This window comes from Pundamilia nyererei, unplaced genomic scaffold (genome assembly GCF_000239375.1).
Source record: "Pundamilia nyererei isolate P.nyererei 1_Seehausen unplaced genomic scaffold, PunNye1.0 scaffold00008, whole genome shotgun sequence".
Taxonomy (NCBI): Eukaryota; Metazoa; Chordata; class Actinopteri; order Cichliformes; family Cichlidae; genus Pundamilia; species Pundamilia nyererei.
The window spans coordinates 2,836,719-2,858,752 of NW_005187409.1; the positions used below are offsets into that span (position 1 = coordinate 2,836,719).

At 42.5% G+C, this 22,034-nt stretch overlaps 1 protein-coding gene across 5 annotated transcripts in view; it reads right to left on the reverse strand.

Moving 5' to 3' along the window:
- Positions 1 to 2,465: 2,465 nt before the first annotated feature.
- Positions 2,466 to 22,034, reverse strand: part of bcorl1 (BCL6 corepressor-like 1) — a 30,365-nt gene continuing 10,796 nt past the window's right edge. For 4 of the 5 annotated variants that reach the window (XM_005722932.1, XM_005722933.1, XM_005722931.1 and 1 more), the window contains exons 2-12: positions 16,951 to 17,036; positions 14,241 to 16,850; positions 13,850 to 13,979; positions 13,152 to 13,616; positions 10,843 to 11,030; positions 10,397 to 10,663; positions 10,132 to 10,298; positions 9,495 to 9,640; positions 6,235 to 6,312; positions 5,149 to 5,320; positions 2,466 to 4,197 (exon numbers count right to left, since the gene is read on the reverse strand). In XM_005722932.1, coding sequence (XP_005722989.1) covers positions 3,855 to 4,197; positions 5,149 to 5,320; positions 6,235 to 6,312; positions 9,495 to 9,640; positions 10,132 to 10,298; positions 10,397 to 10,663; positions 10,843 to 11,030; positions 13,152 to 13,616; positions 13,850 to 13,979; positions 14,241 to 16,850; positions 16,951 to 16,956 — 4,572 coding nt within the window. In that variant the 5' untranslated portion in view covers positions 16,957 to 17,036 and the 3' untranslated portion in view covers positions 2,466 to 3,854. Of the gene's footprint in view, positions 4,198 to 5,148; positions 5,321 to 6,234; positions 6,313 to 9,494; positions 9,641 to 10,131; positions 10,299 to 10,396; positions 10,664 to 10,842; positions 11,031 to 13,151; positions 13,617 to 13,849; positions 13,980 to 14,240; positions 16,851 to 16,950; positions 17,037 to 21,333; positions 21,575 to 22,034 lie in introns of those variants that run through there. The other variant, XM_005722929.1, reaches the window with a different exon arrangement.

Below are 22,034 nucleotides of genomic sequence, written 5' to 3' on the forward strand. Positions count from 1 at the left end.
CTGATATTCTAATATTCTTATCAGTGCTGTAGCAAGAATAAATATGGCCCTTATTAACTAACCTTTGATTTCCATTCTTTCATTTTATGCAGATTTTTAAGAGTAAGTAGCTGTAATCTCATAAAGATTAAAGTGATGACTTGGATTAAATTAGATTTAATGGCTCTTTTATGTCAGTTTTAAGCATTTTTGCTGCTGCTTTTCAGTACTGCAGGGCTGATAATAGAAACATGTGCCCACTCCCTTATGGAAATGGAAGTTGTTGTTAGATCCATTTTATCTGGAGTTCAGTGACCCAGTGCAAGCGTTCCCATCATGAACAGCTACCCTACAGGCTAAGCAGAAGTTGTGGCACGTCTCGCACGATGCCACCTTCTGGTATTTTGGCTCAGCTGCGTCATAGCACAAGCACCACCATGTCCTCAAAAGCAGCGTTAGAAGAGATAAGATGTGGGTTAAAGAAGTTTCTGTCTGAAATGTACTGTTTTCATATGGTCCTGTGATCATGCTGAATGAGGAGGGAGCACAGACGTCGGCAGGATGGTTGTTTTCACACAGGCTTCTTTTTGCTGTTGTGGTCTTAAGTTTGCATTCACTGATCATTTTTTTAAACAGCTTTTAGCTTTTTTCCGGGTGGAATGATTGTACAGCCGATATTGGGAAAACCAAGCTTGAAGGTGTTGATTTTGTAGCAGGAGCATCTTTCTTTGTCAGCACCTTCTCAGTACACAGATGTAAAACTTGCTTCACTCTGGACAGTGACGCTGGTGATCCAGCAATTTCCACTTCCAATTTCCTCTAATCCGAGGGTGACAGTTTGGGACGTCTTTCCAGATATTGGGAAAGTGATGACACATCAGAATAAAATGTACTTACGTACAATTGCTTGAACTGATGATCTTGGAATCTGCAGTTGTTTAGAAAGGTCTCCAAGAGATCTTCAATTCTCCAAGAGAATTAATCAATCAACCAATTGATTCCTAATTCAAAAACTTCTCAGAGCTTCACAGAGGCCTTGTCAAATTAAAAGACAGTGGTGCTGAGGGTTCTACTATAATTAAAACATTTAAATGGGTTTATGTAACATTTGAACCTCTGTTGATGTGAGAAAAGCCCAAATAAAGTCAAACCTGTGCACCCAATTCTTATTTTCCATAAAGATGAATGCTGCGCAATCATTCCACCTTGATAAAAGAGCATTTAAAATAAATCTTTAAAAGCTCAAAGTCCCACGATATTCATGCCCCTGATGACTGTTTGACAACTGCATCTAAGCCCTATGATTAAAAAACAAAAACAAAGAAAAAAAACACAACATATGCACACAAATCATAAAGTGCTAGTCAATCGAAATCTTACATTTAAATGTATTACTGGGAACAGCTTTAAGAGACAGTAGATTGCTGCTTTCAGCTTTAGTACTGACAGACTTGCTGACATTTGTTTATCAGCATCAAATGACTAAACCTGCAGCTCTGTTACAGACCAGGAATACTATTACAGCAACAGATCACCAGCAGGGTGACAAAGTCTTTCTACAAGCAAGTCAAAACAACCCCGGGAACTTATTCTGATCAGTTATCCAGTTAGAGTTAGTTTTTAAAAGATTATTATTCGCCCCTGGAAGTTATAAATCAACCGCTGTGTAAAAACCAAACAGTTTTTACACATTTTTCCATATTCTTTACTGTGTTGTTGTTAATTTTTGGTGAAACATAGCTATACCGTAAATTGGTTGCCATATAGCATATACTGTATAAACAGAATAGGTGTATCCACACCTTTTTAGTCAATAATTTATTCTTTCCACCTAATTCAATTCTTTGTTGTCAGTTATTTATTTTTATGAGCATTTTTAAGTTGTTGTTGTTGCAAAAACCTGTTAATAGCTAGAAAAAAAAAATCCTGATCACTGCAGCCCACAATGATGGGAACAACCATCACTGGACGGGTCAAAGAGCAGCCTGCTAGAAAGCATGCAGTCACTTATCCCTTCCCACACTGACACTTGTAAACAGAAGTTACCAGAACAAACTGAAGCTGAGGTCAGCTGAGTGGTTTACAGCTTTGAAACTATACCTCACCGTTTGCTCAGCTGTCATTAAACTGTAAACTTGTTCATGATTTTGAGCACACAAATGACTTTTTAACAACTTAAAAGCTGACAATACAACAATTCAGCTACAGGATAATCTTAGGTGCAATAAATAAATACAAATGCTATATTAAGATACTACGAGGGCAGGCAGGGCTTTATTGTTTGCTGAACAAAGGGAGGAAAAGCTTATTACCGAGCTAAACTCAACTGTAAAGCAGTTGAAGCCCCACTGAGAAGTTTTTCTTGACTCAAAATTCTTATTAATATTGGTATTATTATCATTATTATTAGTCGCACCAGGAAATATGTCAAAATTGGACTTTATACATAAATTTGACATAAAAGACATTAAATTATGATTCACAACCATGCTTTATTCTTGTTTATTTCTTATAAAAGAATCAAATAAAAGGCTCTCTGAAGATCTCACACTTGTTGTATCCCATTTTCTTTAACTAAACTATACTTTTCTTTACACCTTAAGTCTCTTCATCTTAAATATCTTTTGTTAGTTTGTGACTTCAAACCAAAACTTCATTGATTGTCAACACAAAATCTAGTGTAGCACCAGTACAATAAAACTGTACTTTTGCTTTTTTTTTCTCTCTTTTTTTCTCCTTTGTTTTTGAAATACTGTTTTTGAATGAAGGAGGGAAATCTCAGAATAAAGGGATCCTAATAATAAGTACATTTCAGAATGAAGCACCAACCATAGAAAGTATTTTTCATAGATAGGGTTGTCAGATACACAAGAGATCAAATATATTAATGACTATTAAATTAAGCACAACAAACAGTGTAAATAAAACACTGCAACACAAAGCACTCTGGGAGCTGGAAACACCATATTGGGAAGTTGGGGGACCGTCGTGGCTCCTCTGGACTCCAGAGATGGTAGAAAGTTTCCTCTGAGAGAGATCCACAGGATTCTGTATTAGGACGCGTAGAGAAGACTACTGTCTGTCCAGTTCTGTAAACAAACTCTGCGCCTCAATGTCCGAAACAGCCTTATTTGATACTGCAACCAGGGACCGGAACAGCTTTCGCGGGCCTGCCTCACTATGTGAAATGCACAGGAAAAAAATCAACACTTTAAATTATCAGGTCCATTCAGAAATGATCTCGAGGACACCGGAAGTGAAAAATGGAAAGGAGGCTCTGAGCGGGTGATTAGGTCTGAATGTTATGTGCCACGATCTCTTCTCTGCAGGTCTCCAGATCTCTCAGGTTGACAGAGAAACCATCTGGGCCAATGGCCTCCCTGACTTAAGCGCCTTAGCTGTACGCAAGACTTCACCAAGATAAAAGCCTTGGATTATCTCCCGTCGAAAAATATCGCTTTCCCTCAGGAACAAACTAAAACAAAAAAGTCCTAAACATTATCCGTCCTCTGCCACAAGAATACATTTATAGAATCAAATGTGTTTACCCTGATGGCAAGATATACATATACACTACCATGTACATACATAATTAATAAAAAGGTTTACTCAATAGTTCTCATGTATTCAAATATACCTATAGATAGGAACCTGAAAGCTGCTATCCAGCATCGACAACTCCTGTGTGCAGGTCCTTCAGATGACTTCTGCCAAAGGTCAGAGGTCATCGGTGGAGTGTCAGTCGTTACTGTAGCTGGAGATAAAATCTTTGACCCTCGTTACAACGGACGGAGAGGTTTCCACTGAGCTGCTGCCTGGAGGGAAGGCTGACAAAATGACAGTTTGCGTGGTGCTGGGGCGCAGCTCAAGAGAGGCTATCGGCTGTGAGGCTTCCCTGTGTTTGTCACTACCTCTTCCTCTTCCTCCTCGTCCTCTTGTAGGATGTGAATCGAGGAACCCAGTAGTCTCTGGAGCTCCGGTACACAACGCACCAGATCCACAAGTCCGTCTTCGTCCTCCTCTTCTTTCTCTTCCTCCTTAGTTTTGCTTTTGTAGGGAGAAACCAAAGCGGAGCTCACCTGGCTGACCGATACCTGCCTCCAGAGCTCAGCGTGCGGCAAACTCACCACCTCCAAGTGTGGATACCGCGCCCGGAAAATCCGCGCAGACATCTTCAGGCGCTTCAGGACATCCGTCAGCAGGAACCAGTTGCAAAAACTGCAAAAGCAAAACATCAGACATCAGCTGAAGGTGGCATGCACAACACGAGAGCTGGCAGTTTAGGTGTAAGCGTCGTCAAATGAACAAACATGAAACTACAGTCCAGTTTTTTGTCCAGACAGACAACAAAAGCAACAATATATTAATGCACCACAGAGACACTTATTAAGTCTCGTATCGTTTCAAGTGTCACAAAGCAGTGGCATAACCTGAAAAAAATATGGTTGCCCCAAAATGATGGGAAATATCCAACTTTGCCCGCTTGCACACTGGTTAAGAATCCTTCCAAAAAGTCCTGGATCCAGATCAGCTTCAAAACCAAATCATTACTAAGCTGGGCCAAGCCCCAACTCTGGTAAATGCCCCATGTAAATCCCTCAAATTTCTGAGTAATCCTACAAAAATGCAACAAACCGAACTAAACCCATAACCTATTTGCCAAAGGTAACACATGCTGAGGCAATGACCTGATCTATTAAGGTTTTCTTTGCAGAAATAACATCTGATAACTCCCCATACTAGCATCACCATCTGATAGTAATTAAAGTACCTGACCAATGAAACTGAAGCTTAAATATTGTGTTTTTGTAGACAAAAAAGCAGAAATATTTCTCATCATCCTGTACTTGTTCCCCTTTACACGCAGGAACAATAACAACTTATGACATTAAAGATGTTGGGTTGGAACATCGTGCAGATATCTTTAGTACATTTCCAATAAATGTTTATGTACCAGAAGCAACTGCTGTTTACTTATAAGTCTTAACCATCAGTATCTGCTATCATCATAGCCTATCTGCCCTAAATTGCTGTAATTCTTAGGCATATTGCAGAGCGGTGACCAAATTTAGATGACATTTGAGTGGCCTGATATTGTATTACCCCCCAAAAATCTGATTTATTACCGTGTGGTTTGTCGCCAGTAAACTCTCATCGTTATGAACTTACCCCTGTGTTAATGACACCTGCACGTGATAGCAGGGTAGCAGAGGCTCCGAGGAGAACTCGAACATAAGACAATCTTTGTCCGACTCTTGCTCGGTCTTCCCCGTTACATTCTCCTCCAACTCCTGGTTCTGCTCAGACAGCAGGAAGTCCCAGCACGGCTCCTGGTCAGTCTCTGTGAAGGGAAGAGTTCACTGAGGTGAAAAAGGGAGGAAGAGCGGACAAGCTGGCTGTTACTGTACTAATGAACGAGGTCTGCATGCCCTCTAGTGGGCAGTATATACCAACAGTTACACACATACAACTGGTGACATATAAAATACACATAAACACACTTCATGGTGTCAGTCACAGCTTCAAATATAAAAGCAGATGGAAAAAAAAGAAGGAAAAAAAATAAAATAATATATATATATAGAAAACGCCAGTTAGAAGACAGTTGGCTTAAAGGGAGAGGAGCTAAAACAGCTTTTTTTCCAGGCAGGATGAAGCACATGTTCAGTCAATGAATAGAAACACTGAACTGGAAATGAACATAAAAGTCTCCTTTAAACCTGTATGAAAACAAAATACAAACCTCTACAGTGGATATATAAAGTGCACAATGACAACTATAATATCCATGCTGCCATTGACTGGCAGATTTTGATAAAATGACTGAAATAGCTGGCATTACTCAATGAAAAACAAAAAAAACTAAAAGTTAACAAACCGCTGCAGTTATAAAACCTGATTATCTTTTGTCACTCAGACTGTTCAGAAGCTGTAGACCACTTTGTCTTTAGTCTCCTTCAGACCTTCCATGCAACTCTAATCCTGCTTTCCTTCCACTAGATAACTGGCTCCCTGTGGCTGTTTACAACAAAACACGGATGCTAATACTCAAAGCTAACACCCCCTCCACGTGCCAGTGGTCAAGCTTGAGCCCAGTCTATAAACTGGCTTCCATTCCCTGTGACTCAGGAGCAGCATAGGAATGCAATTTCAATTACTTTTATGCCACCATGCTTACAAATTAAAGCTGGGTATTTGATTGATCAATGGGCTGACATTCAGCAGACTGACAGGTTCAGCGTGAAGGTTACTCACCGAACAGCGAGCTGCTGTAGAAATCCCAGGGTAAACTAGGATCCTGTTCATTGCGGCCTTCCAGGTCTGTGAAATATTCTGGAGAAAAGAAAAAATACGTGGTATTATTTTTTTATAACTCTGGCTGTTTGCATGTTATGACTTCTACGTGGAAATATGTGGATGAAGGCTGATGCTAGTGCTTGTTCTGGACCAAGCAAAACGTACAATGGTATAAGGGTGAAAGAAAAGTGGACTAAATTAAGACCATCAGCAAAGAAAACAAAGTTAGAGCTTGTGCATGTGATACGGTCCATTGTGTAGCTCTGTGCAGCTACCAGTACAAGGAGAAAACAGGCCATCAGAGCTGCATGTCTGTCTTTCTGTACCAACTACTGAGCCTTCATCTCTCTGTTTATCTGTAGCCACTTTCACACATGCACTGCAGCAGAGCTGCTTGATTGTGGCAAATATAAACACAGTTATTTTAGTCAAAACTGAGATCACAATTATTTAACACCACTAGTCACAGACTTACAGAAAAAACTCAATAAAAATAACCAAGTTGTCCTCTTTACTGTGGCTTTCATTGAATTTTAACACAAATTCTACAAAAAATTATTTGATCAAACACAACGAAAGAGATATGAGCTGAACTAAACAAGCCACAGCCTGGTGGAGTGTAATTGTGAGCTCGTAGAGAGCAACACAATTAAAAGTTTGGCGAACTGAAAGACGAAACAAAGACGGGGACCTCTAACTTCACTGTGAAATAGAATGCAAACAATTTACCCTGATTATTTTTAATAATTGTGAGAACCCAAAATTGTAAGTAATCTTGTGTCTATGACAATCAAAGTGCCCTAATAAATGAGATCGGACAGTAAATGGTGTTTGCTCGGTAGGCAGGGGTGATGTCTGACAGTCTGAATTCACAGCGAGTGAAAATGCGTCATGTGGCCTGCCTCGTGCATGCTCATCTGAGCTGCCACCCTTCACCTCAACCAGACAGCGCAGTGAGAACGTGGCTGACATCATCCATCTCCTGTTGTGTGGTGCAACTCTGGATAATATCCGCACTCTATTCTCTCAACACTGTTGATGTGTAAAAACTGCCTGGAGATGCACGTACGACGTGAGATTCAGCAGCAAGCAAACACTGACTTATGTGAATTATTTATTGTTTAACCTGGCAAAGTGCTGAAAAGACACCTTTAGCATTGCATGAAAGTGGTCATGTTTATTAGGGGTGCAACGATACTCGTATCGATATTGAACCGTTCGATACAGTGCTTTCGGTTCGGTACGCATATGTATCGAACAATACAACATTTTTAATTTATTTTATCAACTTTTTTTCCTGACAATGCTGTCTGTGTTGAGCGCTCAGTGGATCTGCGTTCGACTACTCCAACTAGGCTGCACTGTCGAGCGCAGATCCACTGAGCGCAGCGCAAGCTAGCAAGACAGAAGCTAAGCTCGAAATTGAACCTCCACCACCCTCATTCAGATCTGGCGTTTGGAACTATCTTGGTTTTCATGTGAAGCATGACCCTGATGGTAAGCGTGTCATGGGCAAAAGTAAAACAGTATGTCGGATGTGCCACGCAATGCTCAATTTGTGGGAACTAGTGCGTCAGCGCAGTTAGCTTGTGTTGACACCGTCCAACCCCCCCGCGGTAACTTCTTAACGGAGATTTGCCGTGTTATGGCATTAACGTCATTTCAACGAGATCAACGCTGACAGCACTAGTGGGAACACAACGAATATGACTGCACATTTACGCCGACATCATCCTAGTGCAAAGACAAGTGGAAGCAGACAAAAACAACAAGCAGCATGCTACAAACGTTACCCGAGTCATTTAGACAGCTGTTAGCACAGGATTCTCCTTATGGGGACCTGATATGTTTAATATGCTGCTGAGAATATAGCCCAGAAGAAGCGTATAGAAGAAGCTTTTATTTTGGAAAGAGACATTTCTCTGTAATAAACTCTCTTTTCCAAAGATGAGTGATTCCTCAATCAGATTTCAGCAACATTAAATTTAAAAACTGTACTTTTGAGTTAAAATATATATTTATAATTTTAATAAATGATAAATTAAAAAGGCATGAACATTTTTTGTATCGAAAAAAATATCGAACCGTGACACCAAAGTATCGAACTGAACCGAACCGTGAATTTTGTGTATCGTTGCACCCCTAATGTTTATAACAAGCTGGCTTTGGGGTTTTTTCTTGCAGCCACACAAAGCAGTAACTTTGGATGGGGAACAGTTTCTGAGGAAAGCAGATTTTAACTGATTCCAGGGAGGCAACTTACAGCAATCATATGTCATCCTTCCAAATGCTTATTTATAAAAATTAATTAAAAGCTTACGGCACAAAAAATGATTTGTTCAGAAAAGTTTTTCTTCTGTTTTTACAGAACAGCAATCTATTAAAAAGTCCTTCCAAATTTAACAGACATGTCAGAGCTCATCACCGCAGCTTTTTACTTAAATTCTCCTTGTTACTTAAAAAAACAACAACAAAAAAAACTCCCTAAGGATCCTGGTTCTTATAACAAACACACAGTGATGTCTCCTAATTGTTTTCTAACATCCAAACACACAAACACTCTCTTGGATGTGTTGTGGTTCAGCATCTTGCCCAAGGATACTTCAGCACATTACCAGGAAAAGTCAGGCAGGCATCGATCCACAGGTTTGTAGATGACCCACTCAGCCACCTGAGCCACAGCCACACCCATATGTTGCTGATTTTCTCCAACTCACAAGTGCACTGGACTGTTATCTAATGTCATATCTGCTTTGTGTGATATCAGTTGACAAACCATTCCTAACAGGATTAAGCATAAATCAATCAACACATATTTGATGAGCTCAGTTTGTTTCAGTTTAGTAGTACACAACCAAATTCAACTGGAAGACAACAAAAACAATGATTTAAACAACTGTCAGGCTCTTTGTGGATGTGGAAGAAGATTTGACTGAAATTCTTATGTATTCTTCATGTAACCTGTATTGTTCAATTCTCAAAAGCGATGCAGTGGGAGTGGGCGCAGAGTTTACTAATGTGTTGACACACTGCTTGATGGATGACTGTAAAGTTACAACTTCAATGATTTATTTTCCCGTCTCATTCTAAATAGCTTTATGAAAGCATTTGCTGTGTCACCAAATGTTTGTTGATGATTTTAAAAAATGAATTTAACAAAGAATAAACTGTTAATCTCTTGTCCAGTGGTGTAAAGGTGAATAAGAAGCGTGAACTACCTGTGAGGAACTTCTTCATGCTTGCACTATGTGCCAATTTGACTGGTGTATGTCCAGAGTAGGTCGCCAGAGTTGGGTCTGCACCGTGGTTCAGAAGCAACCAGACTATTGGTAAGTTATCACTTGCTACTGCATCGTGAAGTGGGCTGCGGGGAAGAACAGACAAAACACAAAAGACTTTTAGCATTTGCACAACTTTACATTACACAGAAAATATTGAAGACTGTAGGACAATGACATCTAACTTTAGTTATACATGCTGTTTCCAGGGGTCATGCTTAGATTTATTACAAAGGTTACACATATGACAAGTAACTCAAGAAGAGTCCTGCTAGAAGAAACTTTTGCAATGAAAGACCTCTGGGCAGATATTTTGAAGCATTATCTAAATAGTTTAACTTCAATGGTCATGAGGACATAAAAATGTCATGTAGACAATCCCCAGTTTAATCTTAAAAAATTACTAATATGCCCCAAATTTTAAGTCTTTAAAAAGCTTATCTTTAAATAGGTTTTTAAGAAACTTCCACCACCATCTTTTCTGTGGTCGAATCTCATTTCAAGATTTTTCAAGTAACACATCTCTCTGTTATAAAGTCTCTGATGAAAGCCACTGTCATGCTGCCTGAAGCCTCACCGTGTTCCATCCTGAGCACTACAATTGACATCTGCACCATTGTTCAGCAGCATCTGGACAATCTGAGTCCAGCCCCGGGAGGACGCCTCATGGAGAGCTGTGTAACCGGCATTATCACGCCGATTGACCTCCCGGATGTCCTTTTCGAGACAATACTGGACTACGTCCTGCAGAACACCGGAAGGAACGATAAACTGTCAGATTATCATGCATTTTTTCCACTGATGTCAAAATTCCTGTTACCAGTAAACGTGTCGGGTTGTACCTGATAGCCCAAGCGCGCAGCACGTTGCAGCAACGTCTCCCCTGCATTTTTATTGACAATCAGCCGGCGAACCTCTGGAGGAACGGGCCTTTTGGTCAGAGAATCTGGACCGCTGCTTCTTCCTGACGAGCTTTTCTTTTTAGATGGAGAGGACGGCAAACTTTTTGGAGCTGGTGATGGGCTAACTGGTACTTTTGCATCAGCTCCATCATCATCCAAGGTGAGGGAGGCGCTACTCTTGCCCAAACTGCAGCGTTTGGTCTTATTCTAAAACACAGATTTACTGATTAGAGAACTTCCAGCTGCCATCACAAACGTGAGAAACATAGATTTCAATCAGGCCACAGGGGGGCACTGTAAGCTTGTATATCCATTGTACCTTGTTTCTATCAACTATGCATGATCTGTGATGGGCTATCCTCCCACAAGCAGCATCGGCAGCTTACCTTCGGCTCATCACTGTCACATAGGTGTTTGCTTTTGCACTTCCTCTTCCCTGAAGGCTTATCATTGCACTCTGGAGATTCTTCACTCTCCTGGTAGCGAACCGATCCTGAGCGAGTGACTGACGGTCTCTTGGGAAGAGGCTCTGCACTGGGGGCAGCGGGACTCGGACAATGTTCCACCTGTGGAACTGTAATGGCAAATTAGACCTGCCGTTATACTGAGTGGTAGACAGGAGATACACCAACAATCCTAATCTTTACACGCCACTCATTTATCAACACTGCACTGATGCAGCTTTGTGCTCATCCCCATCTGCCAAGCCTAACATGGAGAATGGAATAATTTAGGTGCTGATATCAGACTGTCTGGTACTTCCGGAAGCTTAGCCATCTTATCCACGTAAACAAGAAAACTGCTGTTTGCCAGCTACTCTACCCTGATTTTACAATCTTATGCTCAAATCTGCCATGTCCTAGCTTTTTCTCTACATATACACTCACGATGCATGTCATTTCCACACTAACAGATAGATGATGTGGATCTTCTGAGAGAAATATATAGATATAGACAGACAGACCCCAAGCTGGTCTCTGTATTATTGTGAGGTTTTACCTTACAATATAATATAAAACACCTTGATTTGGTGCTATAGATAAAACTGAATTTAATTGAATAGAACATATATTAAACATAGGAAAAATTTAAAATAATGACATCTGTAAATACATAAATAAATAATACCTGTGAGTCAAAATCTCAAGATTCAGACAGTTTTTTCTACTTTTTCCTCAGTGGGACAGAGCTGCTCGATGAAGTTCAACTTTTTAACCATAATTTATTTGTGTAATTTCTTCAGAAAAACCAAACCAAGGTGATTCCTAACAGCTGATGGTTTTGCTACTCACCAAAGCCTCTCTTTCCATCATCTTGCCTGGAGCTGAACTAAACATGCCACAGATTAATTGCACAGTCCTACTGTATCATGTCAGCGAGAGGGAATATCATTATTAACATCATCCTCCCAGGCGCTCAGCTCTAGCTGTGAGCACAGATTCTCACCCTCACCTGCCTGCTCTCCACATCTTTAGTTTTCGAGGGGCAGCCAATCAGAAGAAAGTTATTGCAAAGGTAGCGGAGCTAAAACATCTTATTACTGCAAAAAAACAGCCAGAGACGCAATGTGAGCGGGTCCCAAGCAAAACCTTTGTGAACCTAAGTACTGAAGTGACTACCTATCACAGGGTATTAAATACGTTAGACGGTTACCTTGGCAACCGTAGACTGGAATGTCTGCTAGCGACCAGCTGTCAGCGACAACGCAGTGCGCAACAAGCATGGACACAGCTTGAGTCTCCAAGCTAAGTGACAGTTTGGAGTCATTCATTCTTAAATTCATTAAACAGAAATTTCTTTCATGAACAATCTCAGAACTCAGGGAAAACCAGCATCGTCACCTGTGAGTAACTAAGTTATCTACGAATATGTGTATTTCATCTAACATTTACCTTAAACGCCATAACATCTGGAGGATTTTGGCTTTTTAAAGCTTTACTCAGCTCTATTTTGACCAAATAAATATGGAATTATAATGGAAGAAAAACATCAAAGCAACATGAATTGGTCATTTTTGTTACTTCTGTACTAAAACCAACCATCAGAAAAGATTAAAGTGAATACACAGCAAATTTATATGTATATGTATACCGGCTACTTCACAGAGTAGAACGGAGCTTTACATTATTGTCTGTACCGATTCATTCATCAGATTTTTTTTTTTTTTAAAGAATGAATAATCACTTAGTCTATGAAACGTCAGAAAAGATGACAAATACTCGTCACGAGCCAACAGAGCCAAATGTTTTGTCGCTTTTTATGGTCAGCAGCCAAAAAAGGATTAATGTATAATGGTATTAAAAGAGAATGATTCAGGCTTTTTTGTGAGGCTGTTTCTAACTAATGTTTGATGTGCTTGAAGGACTAAAAAACAAGTAACAATAATTTTTATTTTCAATTACACTTCTGACTATTTTCACTGATGTTTTTGAAAAATAAATGAATTAAAACAATTAATAATCTAAATAGCTGAAAATAATTTTTTAGCAATTAAGTAGTCAGTTGATTAACTGATTAAATGCCTACTTACTACCGGTCATTTAGTGAGCTTTGGATTGCATAAAAATATTCAACAGCTGCTGTATTCAAATGTTGAACTTCATTGATTCTCAAGTCATTCTCTTTTAATACTGTAATATGTGAATCTTTTTTTTTTTTAACCTTCTGACCAGGATAACTTTTAACTGATCTCTACCTTCTGGGACTCCAGCGTCCTTTATCAGAGAGTTAGATTCTTCGAGGTGTTCTCCATCTTCCAGCTTGTCTTTCTCTGTGATGTAGTCCCCAGTCTGATACTTCTTATTACGACATCGCCGACGTTTCTTACGAGATGGCGTATCGCCCTCAGCGCCAGATGTTTTTCCCTTGCCCTGTGGCGTACGTTCCGGCAGAGGATTTGATCGAGGCCTCCCTCTCGGACGGCGAACAGGTTGGGGCAGAGTCAGAGAGGGCGAAGGGGATACTGGGGGAGGAGGCATTGGCGGGGGTGGAGGGGAGGGCGTCGCAAAGCCCCAGAGGTCAAGTCGAGCGTCATCAACTCGCCGCCGCCTTCGCCTCAGTCTTGGGAAGGAGCACTCTGTGGCTTCGGCCTCCTTGGTGGATACGGCGGGACTAATGAGAGACGCTGAAGTCTCCAAAGTCTGAGGACTGCTATCTGGAACTGATTAAATCACATCTGATTGGTACATCCACACCAGACTCTATGCTGAGAGTAAGACTGAGACACTGACTGCAGGTTACTTAGCTCTAAAACTGAAACTGAACCCAGAGTAATCAAACCATATACTACAACAAAACTTTTTTTTAACTACCGGTAAATAAAAGTATCATTAAATTTACATTTTTGTAAAAAATGTAAAAGCTATAGGATTAAGGAAGAAACAAAGACTCTACCTGATTTGTTGCAGGTTTGCTGCTCGGCCTTGCTGGGACTGATCTTTTCCCTTGGAATCGCCTCTTTAGTTGGAGGGGAAGGTTTTCCCGCTGACAGACTCTGCTCCAGCACAGGTGCACATTGTTTCTTCTGCAGAAATACACAGGGGACAGAGTGAGCACGCTCTATTGGAGGTTATTGATCATGAGCCTCTCGTGGTGACAGAGAGCATGCAAGAGACTCACAATAAGCCCTCGAAAGTGAAACCATCAGTCATAACTTAATAATATGAAAGGGAGCTCTGAATAGCCTTTTCGCTCTTTAAACTCTTAAAAGACGATTGCTACCTTAAATATTTCTTCAGATTTAACCAAAGAGAAATAATGAGAGTAATAGGAATTAATAATTTACCTTCTTTTTAGGGGACACTTTGGTTGGAGTATTTACTGTCTCTTGCTTTTTCCTTCTTGCAGCCTTCTGTAATGCATCTGTTGGAGATTTCTCTTTTGCTGGCTTCTTAGGACCGTTCTTCTTTTGTTTGACGGCAGCAGCTTTTGCTTTGGTTGGCGACTCCTCTTTGGTTCCGTTTGTTTTCTTCTCAAACTTGTCGCCTCCCCCTGCGCACTGGCCTGTAAGAATAGATGCAGCCATGCCCTCCAATTTGTCACCAGGAGGACTGTCTGACGGCCCACTTTCTTTCCTCAATATCTCCCCCTCTAACACCTGGGCTAGTTTACTCTCCATCCTGTTCCCATTTGTTGATGCACTGCTCCCGTAGAGATGAGACTGGCCTGCGGGCTTTGAGGAGCCTTGCTTCACCTGAAGTCCCATGTGCTCTCCCTGACTGGTGTGCATGTCAGTGTTATTCTCCAAAAGCTCAGCGGCATTTGCCTTGTCATGTCTTTTCATAGCTTGAGTGAAATCCCCTTGAGATGGTGCACTAGGCCACTTTTCCACAGACCAGCATGGTGGGTATTCAAAAGTAGAGGTATGCTTAGATTGTATGTCTTGATTTCCCGCCAGTGGATTCAGACCATCAGCTTTTCGTGATGCAACAGGCGATGCTTGGGAATTACCTTCATCCGTCAGTGTTGTTGTATCAAGAGCTTGCTGCTTTACAATGGACGCAAGATTAGACAGAGGAGACTTCATTCTCTCCCACTTATCATCCTCAGGTTTGGACGGGCTGTGATGGGCACTTGGAAACTTACAACTGTCTGTAACTGCGGTGCCCTTAGTCTTTGGAGATCCTTGTGTGATTTTTCGATGATTAGAAGAAGCTTGATGTGATGATGTGAGATGAGATGCCTGCTGCCAAGCTGGACTGACAAGGGGAGCAGAGTATGGTACCGCTGTTTTGCCAGGCCCACATTTCTGAGGAATTTGAGCATTGGTTGAGCTTAACAACGCAGTGGTTAGGGCTCCTTTTGAGGGACAGTTCTTAGTTATGGTTGTGCTGGTGTTTTTAACATGCTTGACACTGTGAGTGTGTTGGTTACCCTTCATCAGACAGGATGGCTTCTTTCCTCCTGAGGCCAGATGTTCTCCTTGGTCAATTATAGATATAAACTCCTGCTTTGCAAAACTCTGAAATTCATCCACAAACGTCCCTTTTCCATCTTTGCCCCTTAGAGTAGAAGCCAATATTGGACTAGCAACTCCCACATATGTACCAGGGATGTTTTTTATTGAATCTTGTGAAGATCCCTTACCCCAGGCTGGTTTGGCCTCTGGGATCTGGTGATTCTGAGACCTATTTAATTGCTTTTGATGAGATCCATTTCGGTGGGTGTTTGGTAAGATGGGGTATTGCAGAGCGGAGCCGTAATTTGCAGAATGAGTCTTCTTTGAATTCAGAAATTCTCTCTGATTTGACTCATTATTGTGGGATTCCATCATAGTAACAGGAGGGTCATTTAAGCATTTAGGGCGTTTTGATTTGGCGGACAAATCAAGAGGTACATCTCTTGATTCAACTGAGCAGACTGTGTGGTCGTCTGTTGCAGGAGGTGTGGTTTTTAGAGAGCCCATGGTTGTCTTATCTATGCTGTTGCTTTTCTCTACATGGTTCAGCATTCTGCTCTGTGAGGCGATGTTGGCCAGAGCAGAGCCACAGCAAATGGCAGCAGTCGGAGACAAGGTGTAGTGAGTGGGTGCAGCTGAAGTTAATGATGGGTGCTGCAATGGTAGGGCAATAGCTGGTGAGGCTACCACAGAAGCTAAAGATTTATGTTCTCCAACAGATTTAGCATTCTTACTTGATGCGTGGTTAGATCTGAGTTTTGAGGTCGACGTGCCCGTCTTTTTCTCTGCAGCCGGAGTCCGGGCCACAGACAACGGGTAGGGATAGGTCCGCATGAGAGGTGGCCCAGCAACACCTGAGCTTTGAGGCTGGCTTTCTTTCTGAAACTGAGTGGCTGGGGCTTCTCTCAATGCTGCAATCTGACCTAATGCTGGTGGAAGATTCATTTTACAAAGTGGAGAGGAAAAATTTGCTGTGGGAAGGAAGGCAACAGGCTGGGCTGGTTTAAACATGGCAGAGCACTGAAACCCAGGTGGGACACTTTGCACAGATTGTGTTTGTGAATGGGATTTCTTATTGGATGTCACATTGCTGTGACAGGGGCTGAGTGAATCCTCCTGGCTAACCTTTACACCACTCGACCACTGAGGAGTGGGGAAGACCCCAGAACCATCAGCTTTGAGCTTAGAGGTTTCTGCTCTTTTGTCTGTTCTCTTTTCTGAGCTGGTGAGGACCAAGCCGGACATTGGTGCATTGTTGGGCAGTTGCGGTGGAGAAAGTTCGGGGCTGTGGTTGTAGTTGTCCGGGCAGGCTTTTACAGTCTTACAGTCTTTTGTTGGAGTTGTCTTATTTTGCTGACTGAGAGTAACATCTCCTCTGAACTCAGGGGGGAGCGTCTGGGGGGGATTTCCCACCATGCTAGCAGACGCTTTATTTGGAGCACTGATCTCTCTGCTCACCGTGCCTCCATCCCCTACATTCATTAGTGTGGGATCCACCTGAGTAATAAGAAAAGTTCATGAGGCCGGTGTTAATTAGATAAGAGGACAGGATGCGCTATTCAAGCAATACAACTTCAGCAGTAAAAAAGCCAATTACCTGCATAGGTGTTTCTTTAGCACAACATGCCTTAGGGGGTATCTGCGTCAGTCAGGTGAGAGTTCTCCTTCAAATACAGTGATATGCTGCAAAACACACAAGAGAAAAAACATAAAACCACTTGCTGTGATTACTTTAGCACCGTTCTCCTTTCAGCTACAGAAAATATCTGTTCGACTAAACCTTCGAGAAGAAGAAATAAGTAACTAACTTTGGGCAACTGAAAACTTCCTTTCTTTAAGATATGCTTGGAGTTCAGCTGTGTTACAATTTCCTAAGAATAAGGAGACAATCTAGAGCAGCAGAGAGAAGTGTGGTAAACTGATGGCACGTATTCGTTGTGTTATTCCCTTTGATTTTATTTTGTTGCACATAGGGGATGTAGAAAGCTGCCAGTGCTCATCCATTTGAAATGTGAACTCTCTTCACTAAAAGAACATTGTACATTCACTGCGTAAAATGAGATCTAATGCATTAATTGAAGCATAAAAGGATTAGGATCCAATGAACCCTTGGCAGAGACACGTAAGAAACTACCACAAATGATGTCTTGATGCATTCTCGATCATCCAGGAAAGTAAATCTCCAAAAGTTGATTCTGTTCATCTGGACGTAGCGTTTTGTGGGAGAAACGTTTCGTCACTCATCCAAGTGACGTCAAAATCAAATTCTCATGACCATTGATCAACAACCACTGACCAAAACCCACTGATCAAAGACCATAAGTACCATTCACAGAGAGTTGGGGAATGGCTGGGCCAGGACTCTGCAGTCTATTTACACCTACAGGCCAGTGGACACTCTTTCAAGGATGAGGATGTAACATCCTGGACAGGGAGGAACGCTGGTTTGAGTGCGGAATCAAGGAGGCCATTTACGTGAAAAGGGAAAGACCATCTCTGAATCGAGGAGGGGGCCTGAGGGTACATCTTTCATCATCTTACAATGATGTGATTGCAGCCATTCCCCAACTCTCGGTGAATGGTACTCATGGCCATTGATCAGTGGTCTTTGATCAGTGGGTTTTGGTCAGTGGTTGTTGATCAATGGTCATGAGAATTTGCATAATTATGATTAAGGAACTGACCTCCCAGCCCATTGTTCCTTCAGTGGGCTGGTTTCAGTCATTATGCAAATGTACTGTTTATAAGATTGGGGACACCTGCAGTCAGCTGAGACTGAAGAAGTCACCTGGATGAGTGACGAAACGTTTCTCCCACTGAAAACGCTACGTCCAGATGAACAGAATCAACTTTTGGAGGAGTACCACAAATGATCACCTCTTTCATGTTCCATTTCATTTCTGCAAGTTAACCTTAAATATGATGTACTCCTGAAACTTTTTATGTTGGAAATTAAAGGAGATGGTTTTAATCCTTCTGACAACCTCCCTGCCACAGAGTCCATATCATACAAAATATCACATCATACGAAAAAGAAAATTATGAGAAACCATCAAAGTTTTTTTGAGCCAAAAAGTTGAATCATGTTCAAATAATTATTACTGTCTTCAGTAATAAAAATGGGCATAACAATTTCTACGTCTACATGTTCACTGGAAGTTCTCGCTCAAGCTTGTGACTTTACAAAATCGTCCTGGTTGAACACAGAGGAGGTTTCCCCTTCAGCAGGTGTACACAATAGGAACAATAATACCGAGCCACATCTCTCAGATGTTTTCAGTCTCATTGCCACAAAACCAAGCACCTAGCCATGCAAACTGCCTTTACAAACATTTGTCAAAAAATAGGTTGTTCTAAAGAGTTCAATTAATTTGAGAGTGGTACTGTAATAGGATGCCATCACTGCAACGAATGGGAAATTTCTTCCCTCCTAGACAATTCACAATCAACTGTAAGTGGTATTATTGCAAAGTGCAACTCGGCCACCATGTACAACTACACTATGCAATATGTCATCAACACTCTACTCACTCAGTAACTGCAGAGCTCAAAACCTCCTTATTTGACATTAAAATCAGCACAAAAACTGTGCCAGAAGCTTCATTAATAAGCAAAAATATCTATTACACTTGAGAACATCAAGGGGCAATTAGCAAAAAAAGCGAAAATTATGTAGGATAACATGTGCTAACTTTAATGCAGCCTGGGCATACACGCGCATTAGGGGAAAATGTGCAAAAAATAAATATCAATGCTAGATTAGACCTGGAATCAGCAAAATCTCAATATTACAAGATTGGGATAAAAAAAAAACATGAATGGGATACCCCTAGTTTTTACTGCAGGAGCCCAGTGAGAAATGCTTTTAACAGTCACTTCAAATAGAGGCTCTTCCTAAGGCGACCCAGGGCCTGTCCCCAGCAGGCTCATTCAGTAATCCATGAGGCAATCAGCTGTTACTGCTCAAATGATCTTTTGTTAGAGCCGACATCAGTGTGTGTGTTTTGTGTTGATTAAGTCATGCACACCCGCGAGTGACAAGAAACGAGCAAAGGTTTTTGCATGTGCGCATCTAGTTAATGATTATGCATAACTGGACCAGTTACTGGCATGCAGCCTTAAATGCTCATCAGCCAGATTTAATGACCAGACAATCCCACTCACTGCTTTTCTATTGAAAACTCGCACAAGACAAGTTAAAAAGCACTGATGGCCATACACACGATTATGAATTATAATTAAAGCGTGAATCAACTTCATATCATATAAGTACACAGCTTACACTGGGGACACACGCTGGAACTGACCCTAGTATTTACTGTAGATAGAGGTGAGCGCAGACGAGCGCATCTGCAAGCAAATGAGACGACTACAAAAGGGACTGTGCAACAAGAAAATCTGTGCCAAAGCTTTGGGGGGAATGGAAATGCTTCACCCTTGAATCAGTGAAACATAACGAAGATGATGCACATAATGACTGACAAGCCAATCTCTGCTGGAATCTGCGAGCACGACTGAAAAAAGGGAAATCCAGCGATGCAGATGCCGCTGTGTGCAGCGACGGTCTGCATACATTACCGTACAACAGTTGCTTACAGCTACTTTGTCTTTGTGCTGCGATCGCGGTCGACTCCGCCACTAAACATTTGAATTCATCCGCTCCTGATGTAGGCCAGTAAATATATGCAGCAGTCCGCGCATACGCACACAGACAGCCTCACACACACATCGTGGACAACACAAAGTCGAGCCTGGGAGAAAAGAGAGAAAGAAAGAAAAAGCCTTTGAGGAAAAACAGCCGCGAAGAAGCCAAATTGTTCCGATGTAGCCTACTTCCACCCGGTCAGCTCGCTGCCCAGCCCACGTACACGGCACAAAAGACACACGTTCCCAATGTCACATCTGAAAAGTGCACAATAACAACACATGCCCACTGAAGCGTTAGGGCACCCCGAAAACAACACGTTTACCTCTGCTTTAATTATCAGCAAGAAAAAACTCTGGAGAGCTCCGGGTCGCTCCCTCCTCTCTCTCTCGCTGGAGATGGCGAGCAGTCACCATAATGAGAGAATGGCAACTGGCTCTCAGGTGATCGGTCCATCCGCACACAAACACGGGCGCAAACTGAGCAGACAGGCTGTCTGCGTCTCTGAACCTCGTCTAAATAACCCGGAGAGGATGGGATGGAAAGGTCCAGAGATGAAAGACAGATGTTTGAGGAAAATATAGCAAAGTGACACGAGAGATTCCGCTCCTGTCTAGTGGCTGCCTGGGCTACGACGTAGGAGCACACAATGTGGCACATCTCCCCCTGATAAGGTAAGTGAACATCAATGCGAAGACGCGGGGACAACAACGGGAGAGCCAAACAAACTAAACTCCTGGCCCGTTTCATCAGCCTACAAAGTAACCCTGCCGGTAGACGTTTTTACAAACAAATAATCCGTTTCTGCCGCTGATAGCACAGAAAACTGGAGGCGCAGACTTACTGGCAGATAAGTGTGTGTGGGGGGGGGGAAGAAAAGTAACCAGCAGGAGAACGACCATAGGGGTGGGTGGCACAACTTATTGTGCGGCTGGAGTGGCCATGAAAAGGGGGCAAACAATATATTTAACTCCGCTGACCACCACTACCACCACCACCTCCAGCAACGTTAGGTTTCCAGCTTCCCTGCGCAGCGGATTCTCCGCGAAGCCCTCGCAGCTCTCCCGGCGGTTTGCATGTTGAGGCAAGCTACTGTTATTTATCCCCGACCTAATGCGAAGTGCTCCCGTCCCTCTTATCGGCCCTTTGGCGGACCGACTGAGCCACTTCGGCGTGGAAAGGCATTCATCAGAGCCCCCGACCCACCGAGCCTGTCCTCTGCTCTCCTCTCCGGCCCCTTTCGGGCTCTCTCTTTCTACGCAAAATACTGAATAGTCCCCAAGACAATCAGCTGTAGGGATAAAAAGATTTCTAATGACACAAACAGTTACGAACCTGCTCGTCCAGATGGCATGTGAACCACCGTGCAGGCACGACTGTGATACGGCCGTGTCCAGCCTTTCGCCTCTACAGTCCGCGGCTGCTCACTGATCTCGACGGTTTTCGGTCCTAAAAGTCCGAGGGGCAGGGGGAGGGAGGAGGGGAGGGTAGGAGAGGGGGGGTCGCCAAGACGGTCCGTTCCGTATCTCCAGTCTCCAGTCTGGTGTGAGAGAGAGCGAGAGAGGGGGTGGGGGGGAGCAGAAGGGTGCACGGTGACAGCATGGGAGATGTAGTGCTCGGCTATCCACGCCCAGGATTAAACGCTGGAGAGGCAGGGAGCGGTGAGGACTGCAGGTACCGGCATGCAACGCGAGCTCCAGCCGCTCAAGGGGAATGGGGGGGATCGCGACCAAAAGAGTGTAACGGTGCGCTAAACTGAAAAGGCTTATCGGGGTAACGAAGTAATAAACCTCGTTTAAAAAACAAAAACATTTTATTCAAACCCACAACAACAACAAATTTAGCCCCGAGTATCGCTGGATGTCCGTGCGCGCCTGGGTGTCAGCCGGGTCAATTAACAGTCAGCTGTGGGTGATGGTTTCTAAACGGCCACAATATGAATTAAAAAAAGAGTGGGAGAGGTTTGGGTCCGTTGCAGGGGAATTAACGCGAGGAAGAAAGACTCCGGGGTGTTGGAGGCTCTCCAGTTACATGCT